Source organism: Hyaena hyaena, unplaced genomic scaffold, assembly GCF_003009895.1.
Source record: "Hyaena hyaena isolate Hyena2069 unplaced genomic scaffold, ASM300989v1 scaffold_25, whole genome shotgun sequence".
Lineage (NCBI taxonomy): Eukaryota > Metazoa > Chordata > Mammalia > Carnivora > Hyaenidae > Hyaena > Hyaena hyaena.
Window position 1 is genome coordinate 2,098,233 of NW_024080657.1, and position 15,076 is coordinate 2,113,308.

At 56.2% G+C, this 15,076-nt stretch overlaps 1 protein-coding gene across 1 annotated transcript in view; it reads right to left on the bottom strand.

Moving 5' to 3' along the window:
* Window positions 1-775: 775 nt before the first annotated feature.
* TGM2 (transglutaminase 2) overlaps window positions 776-15,076 on the bottom strand; it is a 33,037-nt gene continuing 18,736 nt past the window's right edge. The window contains exons 7-13 of the mRNA XM_039227120.1: window positions 14,183-14,318; window positions 13,430-13,533; window positions 11,763-12,005; window positions 9,174-9,446; window positions 4,509-4,669; window positions 3,290-3,426; window positions 776-2,565 (exon numbers count right to left, since the gene is read on the bottom strand). Coding sequence (XP_039083051.1) covers window positions 2,415-2,565; window positions 3,290-3,426; window positions 4,509-4,669; window positions 9,174-9,446; window positions 11,763-12,005; window positions 13,430-13,533; window positions 14,183-14,318 — 1,205 coding nt within the window. The 3' untranslated portion in view covers window positions 776-2,414. The remainder of the gene's footprint in view (window positions 2,566-3,289; window positions 3,427-4,508; window positions 4,670-9,173; window positions 9,447-11,762; window positions 12,006-13,429; window positions 13,534-14,182; window positions 14,319-15,076) is intronic.

Sequence of the window (15,076 nt, forward strand, 5' to 3'; positions counted from 1 at the left end):
GCTGAATTGAAACACATCGGTTTATCTATTCAACATTTATTGGAGTCCATTTAAGAGATTGGCTTCAGGGGCACCTGGGTGGCTCAGTCGCTTAAGCGTCCGACTTTGGCTCAGGTCATGATCTCGCGGTGACTTTGAGCCCTGCGTCGAGCTCCGTGCTGACAGCTCAGAGCCTGGAACCTGCTTCAGATTCTGTGTCTCCCTCTCTCTCTGCCCCTCCCCCTGCTCGTGCTCTGTCTCTCTCTCTCAGAAATAAACATTTTAAAACAGTTTAAAAAAAGAGATAGACTTCAGATAGAATGGGGAGAGGGACAGACACACCAACAGGAAACTAAAATCCACTGTGATAAATGTTTGAATTGGTCCATGTTCCAGGGCCCTGGGAGGCTGAGAAGAAATCTAAGAAGAGTTCACAGAAAACACTTTTTCTTTGGTGTTGGGCATTATAGGATGAGTAGGAGTTTTCCAGATGGTTAAGGAAGAGGAAGGGCACCCCAGGCTCAGGGAATACCATGCAGAAGCCAAGAAAGCAACCGGTGCACAGGGTCTTTTGAGGGCTTTGGGAAGCTCATTGGGACTCAAACATGATTTGTTGGGAGACGAAGCCAGAAGCGGAGCCAAACCAGGTCGAACCGCGAATGTTCCTTAAGTTTAGACCTGGGGGAGGGGCTGAGGCCGGGGAAAGGTTCCTAGGCAGGAGGTGGCTGGTCCCAGTGCGAGTGAGCTCACCCACCTACCCTCCTCAGAAGTGTAAAAAGAACCAGACCAGACCTTGTTTGAATGTGCAAAATAAACAATTTTATTTCAGTGCTCAGTCTTTGTGGCCCAAAAGCACATCTACTGCCTGCTTGGAACCCAGAAGTGTGTTTATCAAACCAAAGAGGATTAGAGGCACATTTGTAAGAACACATACGTGTCGGCTCATTTTGTGATTCTTCTCTATGCAAAGCGGAAAGTTCTGTGTGCGTCAGCGTGACTTTCTCCAAGCCCCTCTCTGGGATTCTGGGGGCCCTGGAGGCCGTGATAGAGAGAGAGAGAATCTTCCCTTGCTTCTCTTCCAACCCCGTCACGTGAGAGAGCAGGGGATAAAAACTGAGATGACAACTCATGGGCTCTTGGTTCGTCCTTGGGGTGGGGGCTGGGCTCCCGGGCCCTGGTCCTGCAAAAAGGTGGCCATTGAGACGCCAGCTTTGTTGGTTAGTGACCAGCACAGGCGGCTAAGGCTCTCGTGAAGTCTAGGCCTTGCAGTGGGCAGGCTCATGGATAGGACAGGGGCTCCTGGGGTCCTGTTTTCTAAAACCGTGGTCTGACGGAAGGTGCCTGGGCACAGACGGGGGACCCAGACAGGGCTGGGAGCGTGGACCTGGTCATGGTCAGGGTTTCACACTCAGAAACATCTGGGCCCGTGGCCTGGGGCTCTGTGGAGCCACAAGTAGGGCTTGCCATCACTTGCAAGGCTGGGTCATGTAAGGCACTGGAATCTTCTACAGGAGCTGGTGCATCTGCTCCACTGCCCAGTCAGGGGCCTGCGGCCCAGAGAGGGGAGGCAGCGGCTGGCTGGACTTGGGGCTCAAACCTAGAACTCTGACCCCTCCAATCTCCTCCCTACCTCACTCCACCTGTACCCTTCTGATCAGGTCCCAAATGGTCCCTTTGATATTCTCAGGTCAGGGCTGGCACCGTGAACGGGAGGCTGGACTCGGAGTCAGAAGTCCTGGGCTCTGTTCCAGTGTCTTCATACAACCCAGCCTTGCAAAAATCCCGTGGGGCGGAGTGGGCCGCCTCCCTTCTCTGGGCCCCAGTCTCTTCATCAAGAAAGCGGCTCCCACTTCGTGATTTCCGGTGGTGATTAAATGGGTTGGTAGCTGCGTGAGCACCAGTAAGCACAGGGAGTGCCCGGCACATAGTAGGTGCCTCGCAATGGTTGCGGGGGGGAGACTTTAGAGCCAGGCCTGCCAGGATGTGGAGGGAACTTGGGACTGGCCTTTCCTGGGACTCCACCTGCACCTGCTCTGGGTCTCCCCAAGGGCTCCTGTGCATTGTTTGGGATCTGGTCAGTGGACACCGTCTCTCTTTTGCCTGCTCCCGGGGGCTCTAGAGTGAATCAAGCAATATGAGGGGTGGTCAGTGGCTTTCCAACGGCATCTGGGCTGTATAGAAAGGCATGGGTGCCTCCTCCTCCCCCACCCCGGGGCCCAGCCAGCCGAGGACGTGGTCCCACTGTGGAGCCACGGAACATTCTTCCAGGTAAGGGGAAGCGGGGAACCACAAGAGTAGCCAGAAATACATTCCATCCCAAAGAGCCCCCACAGATTCTGAAGTCTGGGGGCCCAAGAAGGGGCAAATTTTGCTCATTAGCCTGGAACAAAAATGGCAGTCAAGCTGGGAGCTCTCTGGGGCCGGGCCCGCAGCCCTTAGGCAGGACCAATGATGACGTTCCTGAAGCCTTTCACGGCCTTCAGCTTGTCACTCTCGAAGTTCACCACCAGCTTGTGGCGGCCCACGTGGCGTGGCAGCAGCTCCACCCTCACCTTGACGTCCTCCCCGCCCTCCACGGGGTCTGGGCTGTGGACAGAAAGAGAGGGAGGGTGAGGAGAGGGGCGCAGGCTGGTCCCCGTGGCGGGGGCAGGGCAGGATGACGTGTCACTGCCGAGATCTTCGCACAGAGCCTCCGGGTGCCTGCGGCTTCATGCCGACGAGAATAAAACAGGCCCCACGCACCGCTCTCTAAGAGCCTGGGCCCGTGTGTGTACGTGTGTGTGCCTGCGCGTGCATGGAAGCAGATGGTGGGCCGGGGGGTGGAGTGGGTGTGCCCAGCGGGCCACATGTGTGAGGACGTGCTGAGGTGTACATGCGCAATTTGCGTTATTACGGCATGTAAGTTACACTACAAGAGGTCAGTAGAAACAGCGTATGTGCTCATAGGTACACATGTGAATACGTACATGAGGATTCACCCACACATGCACACGTGCACACATTCAGGGCAAGGACACCTGTGTTTCCAGGGAGGACCCGTGTGTCCAGAGGCGGCGCTTAGTGACTGACTGTGTTAACTGTTGAGGTTTGTGAAGACGCGTGCTTGGAAAGCAGCAGGTGCAGTGTGAGTGCTCAGGGAGCGTGCAAAAGTGGCATGTGTAGCTAAGGCAGGTGGGAATGGACATGCGAGTGTGTGGGGGACGAGAGGAAGGAGTTAGGGGCCAGGGTTTGGTGCCTGAGGGCGGCCCCTCCCCCCATTAGCACCCTCCCGGTGCTCCCAGGCCCCCCAGCTAGAGTGACCCGAACTTACATCTCCATGACCTTCTGCTCCTCGGTCAGGCCGGCCCCCTCCACGGTGAAGGTGCAGCCTGACAGGGGCGTGGTGAGCGGGTTCCGCAGGGACACCTCAGCCACCAGCTTGCGGTTCTGTTTGGGCTCGCCCAGGATCTGGAAGGGAGTACAGGACAGGCATCAGGGGCGGCACCGAGGGAGAGGGCCCCGGAGCCCCTTCCAGGGCAGGCAGAGTCCTGGCTGGGCCATCTCTGTATCTGCTGCAGTTTGGCTCCATGTTCGCCCAGCTCTGGCATGATCACTCCCCACCTCTGTGCCTCGGTTTCCTCATCTGGAACACGTGGATATTGGTAGCTGCCCAGGTCTCCTTCACGACCTGCAGTGAGGCCTCACACGCCTTGGGGGATAAAGTGCCTCCTTTGTTCTAGGGTCTAGAATGGAAAGACCACAGGCTTTGGAGCCAGTGATCTCTACTCCTTCTCACTGTGTGGCCTTGGGAAACAAACTACCCTCTCTGAGCCAATTGGTATCTTCATAGGAGAGAAATGCCTTACGGTCAGGTTCTCATGAGGATTAACTGAGCTGGGCTGGACAAGCTCCCAGCAGGGGCTCTGACACACAGTGCTCCCTCCCCTGCTCCCTGCTCTTGACTGCTTATTTGTACCTGCTGCACCTGGGATTCTGGACTATGGCTCCTCCAAATGGATCACTATGATGACGGTGATAAGAATCGTCAGCTACTAAGAGCACTTCTAAGGCACTTTCTGTGATGCACATTGAATTCTTACAACACGCCTAGGTGCTAGAATGAACACCACCTTGCAGATGAGGAAACTGAGGCACAGAGGGGCAAAGTAACCTGCCCAGGGCCACCCACGCACAAACCCAGGCGGTTGGACTCCAGAGTCTGTGCCCTTAGCTCCTCTGCCTCTCCCTGCCCACCCAGCGCCCCAGGGCCTGGGGGTCTCACCTTAGGAGTTTAGCTTTCAAGGGTCCGTGATTCTGAGACTCCTAAACCCCACCCCCTTCCACTCTGGGATTCTAGGGTTCATTTCTAGAAGTTTGAGTCCCAAATTCCCTTGGCTTCGCGATGCTTTCCTTTGATGAAGTTAGGATCTGAGGAGGCCCGGGGCATCAGAGATCTTGAGATGACAGGGATGCGGGCGTGTGCAAGCGTGCGAGGCCTGCCCCGGGGCCCCGAGCGTCCCTTCCCCCCACCTGCCCAGCCAAGCCCTTACCCGGATCTTGATTTCTGGGTTCTCCAGATAGATGTCCCTCTCAGCCAGCAGGTAGTTGTTGGCAGCCGGCTCGATGAGGAGGCCCCGCACCTTGATGAGGTTTGACTCGGTCAGGCAGTCACAGTACTTCTCATAGAGGATTCGAAGGGGAATGCTCTTCTCTGCAGGGGGGAGAGGGGAGAGCGCTGGAGATGGCTGAATCATGGACCCCACCTCTCGGACAGCGTCTCCACAAGGCACGGAGAATGATAAGAATGTGCCTGAGGCCTTCCCCCACCTGCCCTGGCTCCCGAGTTCCCAGGGAGGAGCTAGGAGGGCAGGCAGAACACCCAGTAGGGAAAGTGGTGGAGCTCCAACAGACCTGGGTTCGAATCTTGCCTCTGCCCTTTGCTAACTGGTGATGCTGGGCAAGTCACTTCCCCTCTTGGGACCTCAATTTCCCTCCATGAAGTTGGCGGGATTGTACCCATTTTACGGATGAAGAAACACTTGCGCCAGTAAGTGTTCAGATTGGGAGCCCTGGCTCGGCTTGGCCACCGACTGGCTGTGTGAGCCAGGGGAGATGACTCCCCCTCTCTGTTCCTCTTCTGTTCCCCGGGACAGCGGCACCGGCTGGGAGGAGCTCAGGCCATAGGTCGTTTCAGAGCAAAAGCCACACAGTGATGAAGAGATGAGAAAGAAGCCAGCTGGCCCAGCCGCTCCCAGGGCAGGGGAGTGAAGTGTGCTTTCCAGCCCCAGGCCTCTGACAGCACTGAGCCGCAGGGCGCTAGGGGCCTGCTTGTCGGAGGCAGAAAAGAACAGCACAAAGAGCACGCAGGACTGAGTCCGCAGGCTTGTGCACCGCGTGCTCGTCCTTCGGTCCCAGAGAGCCGTGGGGCCCCCCTTCCCCTTCCCCGGCCTCCCCTGTCAGAGCGCAGCGCTGGAGGCCGGGCTTGGGGCGGGGGTGGCCCAGCCAAGCTCTCCTCGCTGGCTGTCGAGGGGCCATGACGGGAGACGCCCGGTCTCTTTCCCCGCCATCCGTCCCCTCCCTCCCCCACTAGGCTCCGGCCGTTCACAGGACCCTGGGTGCGTCTGAGTGTAGTCATTGCCTGTGCGTCCTTCTCTGCATCCGCTCGCGTTATACTTGTCCACCTTCCTTGCTTAGGGACACTTTACGTTATGTGCGGCAAACCCGTGTCGTTTACTATGAACAGAAGGAACTGGCAAAAATAAGTACGAGCCAAGTCAGGCTCGTTCCCGTTCCAGCTACGTATTCTCGTCTACTGAGGGCTCTGGCCGAGGCCTGAGGTGGGCGAGGGTGAGGGGTGCGGGGCTCGGGAGCCCGCGGTGACATTGCCCGCGGGGCGTCCGCAGGACCGTGAGGGCCTGACAGACAGCCACCTTCCCCTGCCAGTTAGGGCCTCGGCTCCGGCGTGCCCTGCGCCCCAGCTGCTCCGTCCCAGGGTGGACCGGCCCCAACCTCTGAGCACATGACGTGGGGGAAGAAACCCCAACCTTCTGCCAAAACAGACAGAAAGGAGTGACCATCCCTGGGTCAGGGTGGAACTGGTGGAACTGACTGGAAACTCTGGCCAGCTATATGGGAAAGAAGGAAAACACTGCCCTCCAGGAGCTTAGAGGACGTGGTCCCAACTGTTGACTTTTCCAGAAGGCTGAAGCCAGGTTGGGACCAGGGACCACGGCCTTGGCCTCGGGCCAGATGATGGCTGAGAGGAGAAAACCTGTGTGGTCAGTCTGCCATTCCTTAGATGACTTGCCCTGTTCCAGAAGGTGCCTTGGGCGTGGTCACAGGGGCCACACTGGGTGCACTCCCAGTGACCCACCTGGAGGGGTGAGGGGAGGGGACAGAGGGCGGATGGGGGCAGGAAGGGGAAGGGAGAGAGGCAACGCAAGAAGGCCAGGGTGGGGATGACTGGATTCTGTTCCCCGTCCTAGGCTTGGTTTCCTGTCCATTAATTAGCCCGTGGAAAGTCCCCAGATCTTATCATCAAAGAATAACAAGCCAGGCAGCCAAAGTGTGGGGTCTCCAAAGCGTCTGTCTGAGGCTGAGCTTGGCATTGGAGGCCCCAGTCAGGCAACCCAGACTGGGCTCGCGGCCCGAGGGCGACGCACAGGGCCCTCTGCCCTCCTCCGCCTCTCCCCTGCAGACCGTGCGGGGCAGGGAGGCTCTCCGAGCAAGGACGGACCGCTCTGCTGCGAACACATCCCCGGATGATGAGAAACACCGGCAGGCCTGGCCGAGCTCTGGGAGAACAGCGCCCCAGGGGCGCAGATGGTAAACTGGGAGGCAAAGGGTGACTCAACAGGAAGGAAGTCGTTGTGGCATCCCTGGCCCGGGCGACAGTGCACCTCGGGCCGTACGCTCCAGGAAAGACACTTCCTGCCTTTCGGGCAGCTCTGAGCATGTGGAGAGCCTGACGGCTGTACATTCACACAGAGGAGCTGGCACGGCTCTTTGCACACGAGCCAGCCTTTGCACAACCCGATGCCTCGAATGGAGAAGACCTGAGCCCGGGGGCCACAGCCCATTGACAGAGTGGTGGACCTGGGTGTCCTGGCCACGGCACAGGGATGGACCCCTGCCCCTGACACTGGGGGCCTGGCTACACACTTGACAGCCGGGTCCTCGGTGCGGCTCGGGACCCCCGGAGCCCGTCACTGAGGCCATTATGTGGCACAGTAGGACAGACCCACAAGGCTCCTCTGCCTCCCCATGATCAGTTATACACTTTCCAGATGTTTCCAGAGCACAGGGTCGACTTCAGTCCTCACAGTGGCCCATCGGGGGGGAAGGGGGGACGTGCTACTGACCCCCTGAATGGTGAGCACGATTTGAGGCTCAGAGAGCATGGTCACCCTGTCCAAGGTTGTACATTTAGAAGGTGGGGGAGGCCAGAGGCAAAGCCGGGTCTGGCCGGCCTCGGCACAGGTGTTCCAGCCGCCGTAAGTGTCCAGCCCCGGTGCCAGTGGCTCTGCCTCCGAGGGCTTCGCCCATTCCTAGGGACACTGACAGACGGTCTGCTCTGGGTGCGAGGCTCCAGGAGTGCCCATGGGGGACCCGAGGTAGAGAAACCAGGAGGAGGCGCTGTCAATACCACAGACTGCAGGCCCGAAGCACAGATAGGCCTTCCTAGGAACTCCAAGGCTGGGCCCCACACGCCAGCCCGGGGAGGCCAAGGACAGAGGCAGAGGTAATAAAGGAGAGGAACATGGGCTTGACAGGCAAGAGCAGGGGCAGCGGCGGAGGGCACGCAGGCTCCGTAAACGGACTCGCCCCTGGGCCTCTCCACCAGCTCTGCAAGTTTGCTCACTGACTCGGGGCGCCGAGCCCCTGCTGTGTGCACAGCCTGTCCCCCGCCAGGAGGCCCCACACTGCTGGGTCATAACTCCCACGTGCCTAATGGGGACACTGAGGCTCAGGGAGGTGGCCATTTGCCCAGGCGACACGGCAAGCGGGACCTTCCTCTCTGAGGCCCTGGGACGAGGGTGGCCTACCCCACCTCACTGCCCCTCAGCGGATGCTCGGAGGGCCTCTCCCGCCATCAAGAGCCCTCTGCCTCCCCAGGCCCACGGGCTGCAAAGGTGCTAAGCGGGATCGGTGCGGCGGCTGGGGGACAGGACCCCAGGCTCTGTGCTGCCTTATGGTGTGCCCTCAGGGGCCACAGCCTCTCCCAGGGCCTCAGGCTTATCTTTAGGAAGATAATGAGCTGCAGTGACAAAGCCAAGCGGGGAGAGAAACCAAGGAGGCGGCCATGCAGGCTTCTGACTGAGAAGCTTGAGCCACAGAAGCTCTGCCTGGGGCCGCAGGCCGGGTCCTCGAGTGACAGGATTTTAGCACAGAACAGGGACAGGGTTCTGCCTCACGGGGAGGCCAGGCCAGGAGCGGGGGGCCATGTCAGGAGAGGGTCAGGCCTGGGAGGAGACACGTCCCGCCACAGAGGACAGGACAGCTTCCTCTCCTATTGCTCTCAGAGCTGTGCTGCCCAATATGGCGGCTTCTGGCCACGCGAAACTGGTTAACTTTCCATTAAGTGAAATTAAACGTGAATTCCACAGTTGCGCCAGGCTCGTTTCAAGTGCTCAACGGCCATATGGAGCTGGCCGCCAGCGTACTAGACAGAGTGGATACGGAACAGCTCTGGCACGGCGGAACATTCTAGGAGCAGCCAGCCTAGAACCTCTTCTCTCAGAGGCTGAGAACCTCCAGAGAGACAGGAGAGGTTCTTGCAGGGGCCGTGGGGAGAGACCCCCCCACAGCATGGGAAGTGCTGTAGGCAGGGGAAAGGAATTTGCTGGAAGTGGGTAGTGGAGAGTCTGGGAAAGCAGTCCAAGGTCACGTGAAGATGAGATGGAACCAAACAGTATAGTTGCTAAGAGTACAAGTTCAAGCCTCAGTCCTGTCACTTCCTAACTGTGTGGCCTTGGGAAAGCTGCTTAACCTCTCGGTGCTCAGTCTTCTCATCTGAAAAATGGGGTAATAAAAGAATCCACCTCCAAAGAAGAATTAAATGAGTTGCTAGTTACCAAGCACTTGGGTGGGGTCTGACCCAGAGGAAGTGCCGCAGAAGCATCGATGAGGTACACCTCGCATGCCAAGCCTCAGGAGACTACCTGGGGCATTGCGGGTTGGTGGTCAGTAACTGTTCCGCGAATATGGGGCCTTACCGGAGAAGGGCTCCAGGGAGAGACTGAGCAGGTCCTTGGTGCCGCACTCGGGCCCCAGGATCCCGTTGTAGCTGACGGTGCGGGCACAGAGCAGCAGGCGGCAGGTGTGTTCCTCAGACGTGTTGTTGGTGATGTAGGCGAAGACGTCAAAGTCACTGCCCATGCTCATGCTCTGGCCCACGCGGATCCGCATGGCCATCCCCGTCTCCTCCTTATCAGCCAGTTTGTTCAGGTGGTTGGCCCTCTGGAAGGCTTCTCTCTCCTCTGGGGACCCTGTGAGGAAGGAGAAGACTGGAGTTGAAATAGGGACCAAGGATAAGGAGGCTGGGACAGGGGAGGGCGACTTTTCAGGGTCCTGGTGACGCAGAGCAGCTCCAAAGGAGCCCCTTCTCTACATTTCTGTGCCCGGAGGATGAAAGAATATTTTATTTACTGTCCACAAGTAAACTCCTATACATCCCTCAAGACCCAACCCCAAACGTCCCCCCCACCTCCTCCAGGAAGCCTTCTCTGACCACTCTTTCCCCAGAACAAATGATTCACAATATCTTCTGGAGTTTTCACATGATTGCCTATCATGTCGTTGTTGTTGTTGTTGTTTTATGTAACCAAGTTGTTTTCTCTTTATGTACTTGCCCTCTTCAGCTGCTCAAAGACGAAGACTGTGGGGCACCTGGGTGGCTCAGTCGGTTAAATGCCGACTTCAGCTCAGGTCATGATCTCACAGTTCGTGCATTCGAGCCCTGCGGCGGGCTCTGTGCTGACAGCCAGCTCAGAGCCTGGAGGCTGCTTCAGATTCTGTGTCTCCCTCTCTCTCTGACCCTCCCCTGCTCATGCTGTCTCTCTCTCTCTCTCCCACAAATAAATAAAAAACATTAAAAATTAAAAAAAAAGATGAAGACTGTAATTTACTGATCTTTTGGTCATACCCAAAGCCCATCCCACTGCTCGGTGGGTAGTAAACACAAATACAGTGCAAACTTTCTCACCTCCAAGTGTTTGCACGGGGATGACTTCTGCCTGAGATCTCTTCCCTCCCTTTCCCTACCTGTGGAGCTCCCTTCTTGGTGCTCAATTTACCTTCTCTCCCCGCCCCCACTCCTAAAAGCTTCCCCAGTGTTGCTGGGTGCATATCTACTTCTCTTACCCCACTATTAGCTCTTGACCTTTCAGAGACCAGGGAAAGCACCTTTTCCTTCTGTTTTACCCCTTCTGGCCATCCCTTCAGTAATGGCCATTTATTACCCACCTCTCCCCCCCCCCCCCCCCCCCCCCCCCCCCCCCCCCCCCCCCCCCCCCCCCCCCCCCCCCCCCCCCCCCCCCCNTCGCCTCTGTGAGTGCACCCTGTGCTTGGCACACAGTAGATGCTTATAAAACGCCTACTGTGTTGAATCGGCTGTTGGATGTACTCAAAAGCAATTTTAAAAATAAGCTGTGCTTGGGGCGCCCGGGTGGCTTAGTCGGTTAAGCGTCCGACTTTCGCTCAGGTCATGATCTCGCGGTTCATGGGTTCAAGCCCCGCGTCGGGCTCTGTGCTGACTGCCAGCTCAGAGCCTGGAGCCTGTTTCAGTCTGTGACTCCCTCTCTCTCTGACCCTCCCCTGCTCACGCTGTCTCTCTCTCTCTCTCTCTTTCTCTCTCTCTCCTAGAAATAAAATATAAAAAACATTAAAAAAAATTTTTTTAAAATAAGCTGTGCTCTTTTTTTTTTTTGCTTCTACTGACAACGTTAGATGCAGAAGGCAGTTTTGTCTTTGTATCTGATGGAAGCTATCTGACTAAGTTTCTCTGGCTCCATTTCTCTCTCCTGACCCATCCATCTTCACGCTCACCTCCCCAGCTGTGTGTGAAATACTGCACAAATAAACACTACAGAGTTCCTGGAATCTCTCTTCTGTGGCTTTCATGCATTTCTAGGCCAAATATGTTGCAATAAAAAAAAGGGGGGTGGGATTTGCCCATCTTCAATTGTAGATGCCACTACGATAAATACTGTTAATAAGCAGCATAGACCTCATTAATTTTTCTGTTCAGATTCATGCCTCTCCTACATAACTGTCATCCCTTCAGTTTTATTTGAGTCAAACCAGCCAAAAAAGCAAGGCTTAAAAAAACCAAATGGAGTCCTTTTATGGAATGCAGAATATTTTCCCTAAATGAATAATCCTATACCACTGTCTCCCAGGGTGGTTTTTTTTTCCAAGTTTTTTTTTTTTTTACTGTTTGATTTTTGAGAGGGGGGTGGGAGGCAAGGGGCAGAGACAGAGGGGAACAGAGGATCCGAAGAGGGCTCTGCGTTGACAGCAGTGTGCTTGATGCAGATCTCAAACCCAAGAACTGCGAGATCACGACCTGAGCAGAAGTCGATGCCCCAGCGGCTGAGCCACCCAGGTGCCCCCCAGTGTGCTTTTTTTCTAAGAATAAGTCAAGTGGAGAGTAACCTACAGGTCATTATTGTACGCAGGCTGCCAAAGGAAAGGCATATGCATGTGCGTGTGTGCGTGTGTGCGAGCACGCAAGCCCACTGGCTGGTGAAAGAGCTGCTCGTGTGTAAGGCGGTGCTGAAGGCTCTGCGGGGCGAAGCGCCTACCCTCAGGGTACTTGTAGGTGTGGGTGATGTCCTCCCGCTCATCACGGCCCACACTCTTAGTGCTGATCTTCATGCCCACGACCAGGGAGCGGTTGATGGACTTGTGTATCGACCCATCGTCCTGCCGGATCCAATCCACCACGTCGGCATTGACCTCGGCAAAGACAAAAGGTGCATCGTACTTGGTGCTCAGGTCACCCTCCTTGATGGCACGGACCGGAACGGGGCCACAGCAGTATGTCCCTGTTTGGGGGGAGGAGGAGAGACGCGCCTAGGCTGAGTGTGTGTGGCGGGGGGGGGCGGCAGCACCCTCTCACACCTCCCACATTTCAACCACAGGTAGCAAAGAATCTCAACACTATCAGCCCTTTGACTCGGGGACTCCGTTTCTAGGAAGGCAGTAGAGACTAAGAATGAAGGATGGAGGCTCTGTAGCCTGCCCAGCCTCTGGGATTCAAATCTCAGCTGGCCTTCTATTAGCTGTGTGACCTTGAGGAAGTCACTTCACTTCTCTAAGCCTGCTTTATGTGCGGATATTTGTACCCACCTAATGAGGATTTGCATATACTAAATGCCATGTGAGTTTAGCGCAGAGACCTACAGCCAGTGACCAGCAGCGTTCTCGGGGAGAGCAAGTTGACTGAATGAACAGGAGAGCTGGGTGTTCATCTCCGTGGGGTTTACAACTACTTCCGACTGGTCAACACAGTTAAAGGCTGAGGGCTAGAGGCCCTCAATCTATCCATTTGATGGAACACAGCACCATTATTTTAAAATTAAAATCACAGAAAACTCTCCGATAGAGAAATGTCAATGATATACGGAGAAGTGACAGAGCCAAGACAAAAGGCCACATGCAGCCGGAGATTTTAGTGCAGGGACCATGGGCCCCCAAAGCACTGCAGATGGAATTCAGAGGCCCATGAACTTGGATGGAAAAAATTGCATCTTTATCTTCATTGAATTTTGATAATGCTTCTTTTGATCGTGTGAGCAGCCAGACCATAGTCTTAGAGGCACTTATGACTTGTCACCATAAGGACCACAGATATTTATATATCACTTTATAGTTGTCGTAGATAACTGGAAATATCACTCATATGCGTCTCTATCAGTACATAATGGAACTTACTATCTCCACTACTAGATCTTGTTTGGTAAGGCATATATTATTAGATCACACATTTTTTTTTTTTAATGTTGATAACTATGTTCGGTGTAATTGCTTTTCTTTGTTACCCTAGATAATATATTCCATGCATTTAAAAAATGTGATTCTGAGAAAGGACCCATTTGGTTTCACCTAATTTTGGCTTGGTGTTCTGTCTCTCTTTCTCCCTCTCTCTTTCTCTGTCTCTGTCTCTCTCTTTCACACACATACAAACAAATATGTAATAGGAAATGACTGGAAGCTGTGTGTGAACGTTAATGATGCTTCCTTTGCAGGGGACGAGGACAAAGACGCAATTTGATTTTTTTTTTCATAATCTCTTTTCCGCGATGAGTGTGAATTATGTACATGGTCACGGAGGACCCCACCCTCGCGCGGACTAGTCAGTGGCCTCTGGAGGCAGCCAGACTGGGGTTAGGACCGGCCAAGCGATCGTGGGGGAGTCCCCTCCAGGCCTCAGTTTCCCCGCCTGGGGAAGGAGGCAGCGCTCACCCACCTTCGCTCTTCTCCTGGGGCGTGGGGTCGAGCGCCTGCCACCCCTCGTAGCCGGGCTGCAGGTCTGGCCTAGTCATCCATGACTCCACCCAGCAGTGGAAGTTCCTGTGGGGGAACCAGGACTCAGACCTTTGCCGTCCCCTCCCGCGGCCGGTCCACACTCGCCTGTCCCAAGCTGAGCCCAGGGTGTCCCGACCCCCTTCTCTGCTCTTCCTCCCCTGGGCCCTGGCCAGGCGCTCGCTCCGACCCCCGGGGTCACTGCGAGCGCCCCTCCCACTGCCCTCCCCCGTCAGCGGCCCCTCCAGTCCAGCTGACGGGACCTCCTCACCTCCAGGCTGTCCCTCCGTTTCTAGCCCACGGGCTCTGCCTCACCCCTGCGCACCCGGACCACACCCAGCCCCCTTCTGACCTCCTGCTCCAGTGTCATCTGTGTCCCTCTCCAAGTAGGAAGCCTTTGGTGACAACCCGTTGCCTTTGTAGTTAAGCCCAGGCCCCTGAACCCGGCATTCCAGACTCCCGAAAACCCATTCCCCTGACACCCTTTCACCCATTCCATGACTTTCCCCCTCCCTGCCTTCGCTCATGCTGTGGGCCTACCTGGAGAGCCCTCCCCAGGTCCTGTTCCCCTTGGCCAAATTCCGTTCCACTTTCAACCCCAATTCAAATGTCACCTCCTCTGAGGAGTCTTCCCAGCTTTCCGTTCTGCGGTCCCCTCCCCAGTGGGCCCTACCCCGGACCCCGGGCCCCAGCTCACCAGATCATCTCGCTCTTGTCACCCTGGATCTCCCCAAACTCGTTGCGGAAGTACTCGATGAGAAGGTTGCTATTTTGGTCGTGGGCCGAGTTATAGTTGGTCACCACTCGGGTGGGGACGCCCAGGCACCGTAGCACTAGGGTGGGAGGAGGATGTGACAGAGAGGAGGGGTGAGGGGATGGCTGAGGCTCTGGAGACACCTGCCTGCTTTGGGCCTCCACATGCCCGTCTGTAGCCCAGGGAGCATTGTATTCATTGTCCAGGTAGTGAGGGTGGGCACCATCCCCTTACCCGGATGGTGGTCCCCACCTCACTGGCCACCCCAGGTCCACTCTGGCCCTTCCCATCACAGCTAACAGAAGAAGTGCCCAAAATGCAAGTCTGACATCGACACTCTTCTGCTAAGCCTTCAATGTCTCCCTGTGGCCACTGAGGTCAAGGCCAGACTTCGGGCTATGGCCTCTGGCCGTACAAGGTTTGGCCCCTGACCACCTCCTGCACATTTTGCTCCAGCCACACTTGCTGTTCCTCCAGCAGTCTACACTCCTGCCAGCCACAGGGCATTGGCACATGCTGTTCCCTCATCCTGGAAACCCCTCCCCTTCCCCCCCCCACCAGGTTTAGATTATTTCATTTGCATTTGTGGCAAGCCTGGGGATTTAGCATCATTCTCAATGTAGGGGCACGTGAGGGGTATTTAACTAGTCCTCTGAAAGTAGCCAGGGATCTGTCTTCCTTTAGGGGCCCAGCCCCCAGCACAGCCCCGGCACAGGCCATTTTGTCAAACGGATGAAGCAGAAAGAGGAGAGGAGAGGAGGAGGGAGGGGGTGAGGGAAGGAGCAAGGGATCTGCAGAGATTCAGGGTGAGGAGCAAACAGTGGAGCAGGCAGAAGA